The sequence below is a fragment of the Molothrus aeneus genome, chromosome 3 (genome assembly GCF_037042795.1).
Source record: "Molothrus aeneus isolate 106 chromosome 3, BPBGC_Maene_1.0, whole genome shotgun sequence".
Classification (NCBI taxonomy): Eukaryota; Metazoa; Chordata; class Aves; order Passeriformes; family Icteridae; genus Molothrus; species Molothrus aeneus.
Genome location: NC_089648.1, coordinates 83,727,333 through 83,741,236, shown reverse-complemented (window position 1 = coordinate 83,741,236; position 13,904 = coordinate 83,727,333). Strand labels below are relative to the sequence as shown.

At 37.0% G+C, this 13,904-nt stretch overlaps 1 protein-coding gene across 4 annotated transcripts in view; it reads right to left on the bottom strand.

Annotated features, from left to right (window-relative positions):
- Positions 1-13,904, bottom strand: part of DLGAP2 (DLG associated protein 2) — a 453,649-nt gene that overhangs the window by 89,544 nt on the left and 350,201 nt on the right. Inside the window, exon 5 of one of the 4 annotated variants that reach the window (XM_066547283.1) lies at positions 11,718-11,783. The exons of the other annotated variants lie outside the window; for them this stretch is intronic. Within the exon in view, the coding sequence (XP_066403380.1) occupies positions 11,718-11,783 (66 nt within the window). The remainder of the gene's footprint in view (positions 1-11,717; positions 11,784-13,904) is intronic. 4 annotated transcript variants of the gene reach the window in all.

Here is a 13,904-nt window from a genome sequence, read left to right as displayed (position 1 = left end):
CAGAAGTAATTGCCCCCTCTTAACTCTGTCACAGAGAGTAACTAAACTAGATAAACTCCCAAATTACTTATATGTGCATCATTTAAATTTATCACTCTAATTAGGTTTGTCAATCTAGGATATCAAACTTGTTCTTTATCCAGACACAAGTAGTTTTTCATGCAAATATTTTGAAAAATCTTCAGAATTTTGAAATACAATATATAAATTTATCAAGTAATTTGTGCTTTGTATTATTCAGTCAACTTTCTTCAGGAGACTGAAGTGCTTGAAAAAACAGTTGAGCTGTGGCTGAATGAATTACTGTGTGGTACCAGAGCAGTGTAATTGCCTATGTGCTAACTTTTAGCCTGCCAAGAAAAATGTTCTAGCTTAAAATTCAATTAAGCTAACATGCTTTTCTAGAATTTGTAAGGGGCTAAAAGTATGTCTATGGTCAATGACCACAGCACAAATGATTCATAAAAATTCATAAAGCTACAGCAATTATTTTCTCAATCCTTTCAAAAGAAATTTAATATTTTGTTATAATTAAATTGTTTCATATTTGATAGATCAGATAATGACAAATTGGACTGAAGTTTTAGTCTATAATTTGAAGTTTGTTTTTTTTACAGCAGGTCTTATGTTTACTCTGGGCAATCACTCTAAAAACATAAAATGCCACCATCAGAACTAAAGAGCTAAAGGGAGACAGAAGAAGAAATAAACATAACCCAAAGCAGGCAAAGAGATAAAGGAATAGCAGCAGAGAAAAATATATTATATGAGAGCATAGGAATAGGCTTTTTTTTGATTTCATCAGAGCAAAATGGAATCTTCCAACTAACTTCAATGAATAGTCAGATAGCAATTAAAGACTGGGGTTGGGGGTGGACCTAGAACAAGACAAGGGCTGCTATGTTAAAGAATCCAGTAATTCCAAAACACTGAAAATCCCTTAAAGCTCTTCTTTTTCAGAGACTACTGTACAGATATGTCAACCTTTAACCTCAGCAGATGGAAGGATTTCTGTATCCCTTCCTATCTCTTTCAAGTCTTTCCCTGTTATGCCATTCTGTGTCCTGCTTTTCTTTTCCTCCTCTTTTCAGTCCTGGACTTTCTGAGAGTTGTTCTCTTGCTCCAAGCAGACATTGGTTTGCCTGTGTTTGGGATCTGGCCACTATTTTTAGATCATCCAAGATTTTTCCTTGCACTAGTCAGTATCAAGGAAAGAAAGATAGATTCAAGGACCAAGAATAATATTTGAAATGACAAATTAGAATTGCTATTAACATTCTAGGTTAGAAGGCTAAAACCCTCTAAGTAGAAAACATAAGAGCTGTGCATTTCTAGAGTTCCTGGAACACTGCTCTTGGCTAAAGAGCATCAATAGAAAAACACAGAAACATCTCTGACAATCAAAAGAAGTGCTTGTCCCCACAAATCTTTTTGTGTGTTGCATATTAGAAGCAAGATTTCAAGGTGTGATAGTACTCTCTGGAACTACTAAATGATGCCTGATTTTTTTCTTACTTATCTTTCTATTGAGAAATTAATTTCAATAGCTTTAACTGTATAAGTCTGTCAGTAAACTGCTTTCCCATCTGAAACATCTGTGCTGTTTTCATTGGAGAAGGAACTGTTCTTCTGCTTAGTGTAACCAGGAAAATGCACTGCTGAAAAGAGATACCTAATCCAGCTTTCAAAAAGTGATAGTAGACAAAAACAGATTGCTGCATCTTGCTGTTTCACATAGTTGAATCGGTGTTGAAATGCATTATGAAAAATATATCCTCACAACATAACTATAACTAATAAAAAATGAAATATTGGGAAAATTGGCATATTAATTAACTAAGTAGACATTAAACATGAAAATGCATAATTAAATGTTTTAGCTGCAAAAATGTCTGTCCAAGGTCTGCATTAAGTAGTATTATATGAGTACTGTTTCCTCATTAACTTGTTACCATATTTTTCTCTGTTCTATACTAGCCTTGAAAATGAATATTTACAGGGATTGAGAAGAGTGACTAATCGGCCAAATGCAAGGAAGTCCTGGAAATGCAAATGCCTTAAGCTTCTGCTATGGTCTCATGAGATTTCCAATCTATTTATGTAGCACAACATCTGGTATAAAATTTACATAAAATTGCAAAGATTGAGTGACCGTCTTCCAGATTTAGAAAATGATTTGTATTTTTGGTGATGTGTGTGCTCTTCATGCAGTGTGTTGACCTTTTGGTGAGTTCCTACATAACTACTCAGACTGCTTACTTGAAATATTGAACATTGAGTGGCATCCCCTCAGAGACAAGGTTTATTGGTTCTTGTAGCACTGCTGCCACTAGGTACTTCATGCCCCCAGTCTGCACAGCCAAAGGAAAGAAGTAGGTGGCTCTGAGGACCTAAAGCCGAGCACCAAAATGCCCAAAGCTGTCAAACAGCACATGTGCCGCATGCGGATGCTTGGTTTGTTCCGACACATAAACCTGAAAAACAAATGCTTCTCTATTCAGAATCCTGGGCACTGTGTGGCAGGCATATATGGCTGCTGCCACTAGCAGTGTAAACAGAGCTGGAGGGTGTGTCCAGCCCATACAGTTCAACCCTTGCCATCACAGTTTCATACTAGGGAAATAGGAACTGATATGTAGGTATGATTTCAGGAACAACACCAGCCAAAGATCCTTACAAATACGCAGTCTGGATGTGGTTTTATTTTTTGAGTGAGAAACTGGCATGATTCTTCTGAAGCCTGAACTGTGTGTCCAAAAATGACAGATGAATACTATCCTTCATGTACATATTTTTCTCTGCTGACAAAGATTGTGGCTGACAAGCTCCAGTGCAGAAACCTACATCAAAAATGCATAAGTTTAGGTGATCTGAAGCACATGGATACTTCTAAACCATGGCAAATGTTTTAACAGCCCAAGCTAGTTCAGTGGAACCATATGACAAGTAATGACCAAGGGTAAGATGGTTTTTATAACTCCAATGTTAGATAAAAATGGACATTCAAATTGTATTTAAGACAGCATTGGAGTCCAGAACATACAAAATTGGAGCAACATCAGAAAACCCAGAGGGGGAAGTAAGGACCATGTGGAATGCTGCAATTTATTCACTAGTCAGTTTTGAGCACTGTTACACAGGTGTCTGCATGTGGAACAAATATTTGATAGCACCAAATCCTATTGTTCAGCCCAACAGTTTTCCATGTCAATCCATCTTTCAAATAAAGATTAGTAAACTGACAGTCCAACATCTCAAGGCATTTATTTCTGAGATAAATAAGCATGATAAGAGAAAAGGGTATATAATAAAAGGAGCGCAAAATAGTGGATGAGCAAGAATGGAACCTTGGAGATGGTGAACAGGCTGGTGGGGGACTCAAAGCACAATATACTGGGAAGAAGGAAAGTACAGAACGGTGATAACTGGGGAAAGCTCTGACCAGGGACAAGCTAAAGCCAGGTTACAACACTGACTGCCTGGCATGGAGAACAGGGCATGCTATATGTGAAAATGAAGAAATGTGGATACAGTATCTGAGGAATGAAGACATCTCACATCTTCTGGATAGAAAAATCAGCCCTTGGACTGTATGGAGAGGATGAAAGTCACAGTGTTGTGCCCATGCCATGAAAAAGGACAGAACAGAAATCCATGAGAGGTAATACGGGATTTTTATAATTCTCCAGGATTTGGAATGGAGCAATGCAGGGAGTCCTCAGGATGGTGCAAAATTAATTCCCATTGGTTTCAAGGGTGTGATATCTTGGTACCAAGGAGTATGCAGCACACAGGCCTTCACAGTGCTTTTCAAGTTTGAAGGATGTTGCCTTTATTCATCTTTCAACAGTGCTGTGACACAGGGAAGTCCACAAAATGATTTACGACTAATATTTTTTCACAGAATCTGTATGATCAGCAAAGTTCTGGAAAAAATATAATGTAGCAGAACTAGACTGACCTAAAATAACTGACACGTCAGCTTATTTTCTGTAAAAATCCAGCTCTACAGAGTCAACCAGGGCTTCACTATGTGAATATCAATGAACAATTGGTTTTAATGCTTCCAAATACAGAGCAGAAATGCTACCCCAACACCATTAAACTTCCTTTGTTCCTTATTGTGCTTGTCTTTATGGATTTTCTATCCTAAAGGATAAAATTTTGCTGCTTGCAGTTATTAAGTCATGAGACAATCCATTTCCCTCGTGGTCATAAAACTGCCACTATTTTCTCAGCAATTAAAGGTAGCCAAAGTAATTGCAGGGTACAACGCAAAGACATACACAGAAATCTATGCACAGCTCTGGAAGTACAAGGGAAATCCTTGTCATGTTGATAGCAGTAGCAAATCTCCCATTAACTTCATGGGGCCAGGATTAGTTGTAAACATTTGCTGAGAAAGTTCTTGGTCATTTTACCTATGACACCTGTGTTACTCAAGGTAGATCATCTCTAATCAAGGCTGCATTTTGCAGAATGCACAATTTGTGCTGGACTGGAATAAATGTGTTAGAAACCTGCAAGGGTTCCCTGTCAGAAAGATGATGGCGTGGAAGGGTGAAACTGGTTTTCTGAAATATTGCCTGTGATAGCATATTTGCCAAAATTTAATCCCAAGGATACAAACACTTGGACCAACTATTCAGCTGGATGGAACCACCAAATCTCCATTATCATTGATTCTTAAATAAAAAATCAAACAAAAAAATAATGCTGGTATTTATGAACTCATTCCCTGATTATTTTTTTCTCAGTGTTTCTGGAATTCTTCTGAATTTGTCCACTTTTTATGATAATATATCATGGAGGAAGTTTTCCACTTCATCCAATACTAAGGGGACTGCAAGAACTAATGCTCATGTATCCAAGTAAAAGTATTTATTGTATATTCCCTCTAAATTGCCTTTTATTATTATTTAAAACATGGATATGTTTTAAAGATTTCACCTCTTTTACAGAGGTGCTCTTCTGGGAAAGAAGCAATGTAATAGTTAATCACCAAAAGCATTGATTATTGCCATGGAACAATGATTGCTTGATTTAAAATACTATTCTATTTCAAAATTACCTTTATATTTCTTTTTTCTGAACAATAATTCAGATTTTATATTATCAGAACTGAAGAAAATTATTTGATTTTCTGTTTGCTTCAGAAACAGTTCTTTAGAGGTTTTTGACTCACCAAAAATTTTAGTTTTAGCCATGGTCTAACCCAAAAGAATTATTTTACTTTTCAGAGTTCATCATTTTCTGCTCAGGTGTACACCCTTGGTGCTGCCTCTTGCTGCTTTGCCATTGTATGGTGAACTTTTCTGTTCAGTTCAACCCACTGAGATGGAGGAGGACTCATCCTGATTTTCCTATGGGGTACAGGAAGAAATAGCAGCCTGGTGACAAGATCCCTTTTAAACCTGTTGCCATAGTAACAGGCAGACAATCTTCCTCTTTACATAACCTCCAGATTGGGAATTTTTCAAATCAGGGTGCTGTCTCTGGATGAGCTCTGCTTTGGATCTGTTACAAACACTGCAAACATTAATTGCCTGTGCCCACAATCACTAGCACCCAGATTTTTCATGTGGCAGTGATGGGCCAAACAGTGCCTCCTGCTCCTGGGACAAGGTAGTGGTTTAAGTACCCCCACTCAGGGTGAGTTTGAGACAAGGCATCTCAATATGCTGCTGTTTGTTCTCTTATGAAGAGAAATGACATTATAAATAGATGGAAAAACAAGTGAAGCTGCACAATAAAAGGTGGCAAGTGAACTCAGCAGTGAAAGCTGGGAGTGCATTAGCTATCTTTGCTGGTGTTTATGTTGCTGCATTGATTTTTCCAGGGCAAACTCCTTTGGAAAGACAGTTGCCTATGTGCCCAGCACTCTGACAGAGAGCTGTAGTCTTTTGCCTCCACACTGGAAGCATCTCCACCACCCTGGTTGTTCCAAAATTGTCCCACTCCCAACAGAACCTAAGCAGGCAATGATGAATGTGGAGGCAGAGTATGGTAACATTTTTCCTGAGGAAATTGAGAGGACATCATTTAAACTACTCATTATAGAAATACATTTAAAAGGTTTCACAGTTTATGCTTTTGAAAAAGGAGAATCCAGGGAAGATATTCATTGAAGAAGGAAGATGTGGCTAAGCGGTTGGTCTCTCATCTCATCTCATCTCATCTCATCTCATCTCATCTCATCTCATCTCATCTCATCTTGTCTCATCTCAATCATCATCACCATCATCATCATCATCATCATCATCATCATCATCATCATCTCATCTCTGCAGCTGTCACACTCTTTGTGGGAAGGTAAATGTTGCGTGTCAGGTATGCACCCAGGGGTTACAGAGGTCAGCAGGCCATAAGGGAGAGAAAAATGTCCCTTCTTTGCTAACATCCCATGTGTGAAATCATTTAGGACAGAAATATATGTTTATCAATGCATAACTCCCTTTGCATTATGTGGTAGAAATGGATGAATAATTCATTACAAATATCCTATGTGATTATTTTTGCATCTTTATAAATATCTTCACCTGTTTGTGAATTGATCTTGGGCCTAATGGGATTTTTGCAGTTATTTGATATTATGAGGTATTTAATTTTTAGAAATAGCTTCTGATTTGCAGATTTTTAGTAAGCATTTTTTTGCCAACAATCTGGCAATTAAAATACTAGGCAGTTAATATGTTTTTATGTGATCAGGCCATATGATATGATTTTGTTCTATGACTGAAAGTAATAAAAAGAATAAGTTCTCAAGCATAACTAAAAGGAATTTAAATTAAAAAAAATATTTTCTGAAAAACATTTCCTATTATTTTATTAATGTTTTCTACAGTCTTGATTATTGCATCAATAACCTTCTACACTAGAGTTTTGTGTAGAGAAAAATTAAGAATATCAAGTGGCATTATTTCAAGATATGGTGGAATAAGACAAATAAGAAAGGCTTTTTTTTTTTTTTCAATATCTGTTAATCTAGTCACAATAAGGAAATTAGAGGGTGACACTAAACCATATCGGGGCATGTCTTATTTAAAATCTCTTGTAAATCTGAAAGACTTTTATATTGTCATACCAAACCACCTGGCTACATATTTTTTATTATATGACAGAAAGATAGCCCTGTGGTTAGAGGATTAACCTGGGAAACCTGCAGTCAAGTTTTCTGTCAGCCTTGAATTATTCGCATGTTTGAGGACAGTGCCATGGGCAGGGTGTCAGTTGCCGTGGAGAGGCTGATCTTAACCTCACTGGGTTGCAGTGATCCTTTGTGCACGTCTCTTGTAGACTCCCTGCTTCAATTCCCCATGGAACTAGGATAAAACTTCTGTACCTCTGAGTGTTAGTGTCACAATCCAGGGAAACGTTCAGTCTGTGGCTCATCTAGGAATTAATACCAGACTGTTCCTGTGCCTGCTGATTACTGGGATGAGTGTCACTGTAGTGGTTACTCTGTGTGCCCAAGCCATGTGTCTGGCTGAAGTCCCACCAGCTCCAGTCAGTCTAGAGATATTTAAATATCCCTGGATGCTCTGGGGGAAGGTGCACCAAGGCATGGATGTGACACAGAGGAGAGTCAAGGGCTCTGACAACCCCCCCTCTGTCCATGGGAAAATTTCCTGTAGTTCCTGGCACATGAAGCTAAAACCCTTGTGAAGTGTTCAGACACTGACTGTACTGAGTGCACAGTAGAAGGACAGACAGACTGAAAAGTCAGGACTTCATTAATGTTTTCATTTCAAGAACAGCCATGTCCTTTCTTCCTTCCAACACATAAGGTCATAAAGGCATGATCATGCAATCAGCAGTGATTGAATAACCATGAGTTACTGTCTGACACTGGAACCTTTCCAATTAATCAAAAGCATCAACTGTGAAATGAAAATACATTTTCATAGCCTGCCCTTAAACTCCCTTACAGTTTACTTTGCAACTGGGGCATGTTAAGAGCATTATTAGTAACTGCAACCTGTTTTGCAGGTTTTGACCTTTTCCTTAACATCAACTCAATACCCATTCCTGAAGAGAAAACAGCAATTTACTACAGTAAAAAGCTTTTAGTGCAAGTTCTCCTTCTTTGCTTGACATTAGATTTTGCTAACTACGAAACAGCCTAACTACAAAACTTGTGTAAATATTTTCCTTACCTGTAAAAAGGAGTTAAAATAATTTTTCAAAAATCCATTTTCCCTATTTACTCTGTACATGTACTACCTATTAAAATATATGTTTAAGTGTTTACATTTCTGTAACTATTTGAATGCCTTTCAAACATGGCATTTTTCTATGTCTCTTGTTAAGATTGCACTATTTGCTTTGGACACGTAGAGCAAAATATTGCCTTACCCTTTACATGCCTAAAGTAAAAAAGACTGAAATTTTCAGATAGTATAGAAAAGAGTAGTTTCATTAAATGTTTTTTGGGGTTTTTTTTTAATACAGTAACATGGTTTAGATGATGTAAATACCAGCTAGAAGAAAGCCTAGAATGAAAGAACTCCAGTTTCTGTGAGACTTACAGTGAGCTGCTTGAACTCACAAGTCAGATCTCTTGCCTCCATCATCATGTCCTGCTACCTTTATTTTCTTTTTTGCTTAACAGGTTTCTTATTTGAGATATTCTTAGTGAAAAGAATAGGAATTTTTGGTGTGAGTGTGAATCTTGTAATAATAATACTTTTCACCCTGAACTCTGGTAACAAATAAATGTTAATGGTAAAGCCCTGGTGTAATGTTCTCAAAAACTGGCTGATAATGCTTGGGTAAGCTTTTTTTGAAGGAATACATTGCTCTTCTGCCTGTTTTAACCAAAGAGGTCTTTTATAGAATCAATAGGGGGAAAGAGTTGAGATCAGTCCTATCCCTTGATATTTTTTTCCAATTAAGGCAGTGGATAATTTTATTAAAAATATTATTTAATTACTATTCAGCATTTTTATTCTCATGAGATACTGCGCAAACATTAATTAAACCCCACCAACGCCACAAACCTCACTCGGAAATTCTAAACCCATTTCACAAACAAGGACCTGGAGCCAGAGATCTTTCAGCACCAGAGAGATCACAACTTGAAGCTCCTCAGGACAATGAGAGTCTAGAATAATGAATGGCCCTGCAGGTGGAGCTGCCTCAAAGAACATCATCCTGACTCTGTCTTGACCTAGGGCAGTTTATTTGACTTCCTGTGTGAGTTTTCTTCAGGGATGAAGGTCTCTAGCAGTCTGTCAGATTGAGGCTGTTCATACAAAATTATGACATAGTCATTGCGTTATGTATACACAGAAAAGTGAGCCCATTTCCATAGTCCAAGGATTAGAGTATCCACCCAGAATCATATTTCTCTCCAATGAATAATTAAGTTTATGCTTGTGCAACAGCAAGAAAAAGTGAAGATTGAGAAAGATGTTTGCAGTTTTTTCACTTATTTTATATATAAGATTCATTGATTTGAACACAAATCTGCTAGTGACAGAACACAACACTGGGGCAAGGACAGAAAGACAGACATGTCCTATCCATCTGTAGAGGGGGAGCACATAGGCATAGCTGTAACTGCAGAGCTTGTCTACACAGAATATAACTAACTAACTAACTAACTACTTTTCTAAAAGTCTTACCAATTTCAGTGATTGTCTCTAGGGGAAAAGGGGATATGTTTTACATTATGCTTTTACATTATCATATGCTTTTACATTACTGATGCTATACAGTCCACTTACTTTGATCACTTCCAGTTTGGTGACTTGGTCCTGTCAGGAAGACAGGATTTTCTTCCAAAAAGATTAAAGCCACCCATTTCTTTCCATGTATTATCTAGCAATCTTTGGTACTTACTTTCAGAGGACTGTAGAAAGGACAAAATTTAGGAGCAAGGACATATTTTTCCTTGCTTTTGGCATATTTTTTTAGTTACTTGGCCATAAATAGTTGAAATGTTGGAAAGCAGCCTAATTTCTTTGTAGTCTAGTTGTTATTTGTTGTTCTTATTGCTGTTTTGCTTTCCTATTTCTCATTCCTGACTAATCCCCCATCTTTTTCCTAGTCAGAGTTCTGGATGACTGGTCAGTTAGAATATATCTTTGTGTTAATCTTTGACTATCTATTTTGTATGAGGGTCCTTGCTCCTATAGACACCTGACATTTAATATTATTGACTTGTACATAATTTGCTCTGGCTCCTGAAATCCTGCAGTTTTTTCTCAAACAAATGGGAAGGAGAACAATTGTGACATTCTTCTAAAGCGTTACTTATCTCACTCTTCATTAAGCTTCTAAAGTAGGCCAAACCTGCTATGTCCTAGAAAATTCTATCACTCTCCATTGACTCTAAAAGAACTCCTGAGATCTACAGTTTAGACATCTACATCTGAAATACTTTCCAACTCTCAGATGAGATGGATTCTAACCCAGGCCGTCTGAACTCCTTCTTGTGTGCTGTGAAATGGGACAGCAGGGTGAAGAAACTCCAGATGTCCAAGAAGGCTGAGAGACTTGTTCATTTCCTGACTCCTCCATAGGATCCACTTGTGAGATTCCTAGGAAGTCTCATGTTAAATGATATCTTCCCTTTTACACCACTTTGATTAAGGCAGAAACTGACTGAGGCTTCCTCAGTCTCTTCAATAACACTTTCTTCTGTCTAATCTTTGCAGTGTATCCTGTAGCTTTTTTTCACTTGTTTTGGAATGTTAAGTGAATAAACAAGTCCAGTACAGAAATTTTTATGTTGAGCATTTATGACACTCACTGATTGGAGTGCAACTGAGTGGCAACACTACTTGAATCCTCTTCTAAGAGATTGGCTAAACATAAAGACACAACCTGTCTGAATTCATGCTCCTTGTTCTAACTGCTTGGGTAGTTTTCCTTAACACAGAAACTATAATTTATCTTCCTAGCAGTGGGTAATAATACAGTCAGGGCAAGAGTTTATAATATTCTTGTCAACTACAACAATATTCTAATAACAAAAAATAAACTGTTGCAATATATTAACATGAGCATATGCACAAAAAGAAAAATTACTTTATGCTGACTTCTGAAATATAAGTAAGCTCATGTTGAATAAAGGCAGCTTTAAGTAGCAAACATATAAAAACCACTTCCCATATTGCTTTTCTAAAAATAACCACATGAAGTAATTGCATATAACTCAAAATTTTGACAGATTTCACATAAACCAGTGACAATCTGGGTATGAAATTCCAGGAACAGAAACTCAATTTTTCACAATCTAAATGTATAAAACCAAAGCCAGCGGGACATTTTAGTACTAGCTTTGTTAGACAGAAGTATCAAGACTTCACTCATTGGCTTTAAGAGTTTCTGATTTCTTCTTGCTTCTGTTATTTTTTCAAATTGAAAAGGTAACATTGAAAACTCCATCTGCATTTAGTATGTTCTCTAAAGATTAAGACAAAAAGACAAAAGAAGGAAGGTTGGCAATTTCCTTGAATACCTTCTTTTGGACTCTCAGTTGCCTGAGTGTTACTCAAATCTGACGATTTTCCTTTGCATTCTCTAACCTTATACAGCAGGTGAGAAATGCCCAGAAGGATTTGAGTGAGAGTTTTTGGCCACTGTCACTGACAGTGGTGGCTCTGTGGCAGGGTGAAGCTGCAGCCCAGAGCAGCCCCTGTGCCCAGCCCGCGGCTGCGCCCAGCCGGGTGCGCAGGCGGTACCAGGTGTCTGGGAGATGGATTCTGTACCTAGCTCCTCCTCTGGCGTCCCTGGAAAACTGAAGCTCGACTTGAGCAGATCGCCACCCTCTTCTTCTGAAAAGACAGAAACAAAGTAGCTATTTAATAACTCTGATATTTGTCTACATCCAGACATAACTCTCCACTAGTTTTTAAATCCACTCAGTGACACCTATTACCGTTCAGGACCTCTGTTAATGTTAAACTGCTGTGTTGCTATTATCTGCAGTATTTATCCCTTTGCCAGTTTTTCAAGTTTTCATCTATTAGTAAATCATCAATTATTATTATTGTAATTTTTCTAGACATTTTCAAGTCACTAATATCACATAATATTAATAAATGCATTTTTGGTAACATTTTTTACATTGCTCTTCCCAATTTTTTCTTAGTTATGTTAAATTGTATTGACTTTTAGCCTTCATGAAATTATTCCAGAAGAATCCTTATTGTTGGTCCTCTAGTTGCACCTCTAGCACTTACCACACATGATTCTTAGGCAACTTTTATTACCTTTTATACACAAACTTTCAATTCTGCCATTGTGAACCATGATAATGTTGTGATGACTTTTTTCCTATCACTTACATTTACTTTTTTTCCAGACATAACTTCTGTAATTATAAAAGAATATTTAAACTTGGATGATATGTATATGCTGTATGAATGCAGAAACCACCTGAGTGGCACCAGAGTGCAGCTCTGAGCTACCCTGGCTTATGTCCCTTTCAGAGCTGCAGTTTATTGCCTCTGCATCGCCCTCTTGTCATGCTGGCACGTAAACTAATTTTGGACCAGGCACCTAGTCTAGATATTTCTGTAATGGAGCTGCAAATGGAAAACTGGGTCAATAATGATTCCATGAGATGCAAGATTTTCTTCAGAACTTGTACATTATGATACAAAACATGTCAGTAATATGTTTCATGTATTTACCCAATACTACATTTTTAATTCTTTTTATGTTTTTCCCTATTCTCCATATTTGCTGGTGTCTCAGGTGGGTGGGAATTATTGAGTATACACAGCCTTCCACTCTCCTCTTATCATCTGTGTTTGTTACAAGACACCCCAGAAGAACTGGGAAATAATGGAGTACTTCATATCCTCTCACTATACATTCAACCAGCAGCTCTTGAAAGAAAGATAAAATCAGGCATTGCAGACCATGTTCCTGTGGTGCACAGCCAAGAACTGATAACTTCCCAATAACTCACATCAGTTCATGTTTTCATACCCTCAGGCAGATAGTTCTGTAAGGTCAAACCAGCTCAGACTTTTCTTCAGAGTACCTCAATGAGACCAGCTGGTTTTCTGGTGTGGCTTACAGTAGACACACAGTTTTGCCTGCTTCAATGCTCCATTTAACAAACACATGCATTTTGCATATTTTTTTTAATTACACTTTTTATTTGTACTCAAATTTTTTCCCAATTATCTCACAGCAAGCAAAATGAGTGAATATACTCATGTGGATCTCTCAAGCAATTGTTCTGAGGTTTTGACAATTTCTGAGGTTAAGAATGTCTAATTGATAACAATGAGTTGTATAGCACAGATACTGCATAGAAAATTAGTTCCAAGGATGTTAAGAATGTTGGATAAGCTGAGCTGTCAAATAAACATCCTGTTTATAAACTCAATTGTTAAATAAACTCAGTCTGCTAAAATACAGCCTACAAGAGATCTCAGTAAGTGATGGATGAAAAGTCATACACAATTTAAAAAATGACTGGCATATGAATTTAAATTAAACTTCATTTGGAGAGGTAATGGACAACTCTAATTAAATAAAAGCACAAATTAGGCAGTTTCCATGGAGACTTTGCTCACATGATCTGCCTATATTGTATAACTCATATGCTTATCCTCTAATGTGGCTGCACAGAAAGCAGTTATAAGTAATGAAAGTTGCAACAAAAATATTCTGAAGGATCCTTTACATTCTTGTAAGTAAGTAGAAGATCTTACTGCTAACTTCATAATAAAGAAGATAGTTTAATATTTTTGAAAAATATATTAATTGATTCCAAAGGTCTATCATATCATTCAGAAACACATACAGAATGAATGCATAACATTATTTTCCCTTGCAAGAAAACAGCATCATAAAACAAATCTGCCCAAAACTAGACTAAGATGCTAGGAGTGGCTAATTAAGACTAAACCTTTGTGGATGTGAAGTGTCTGAGGAAA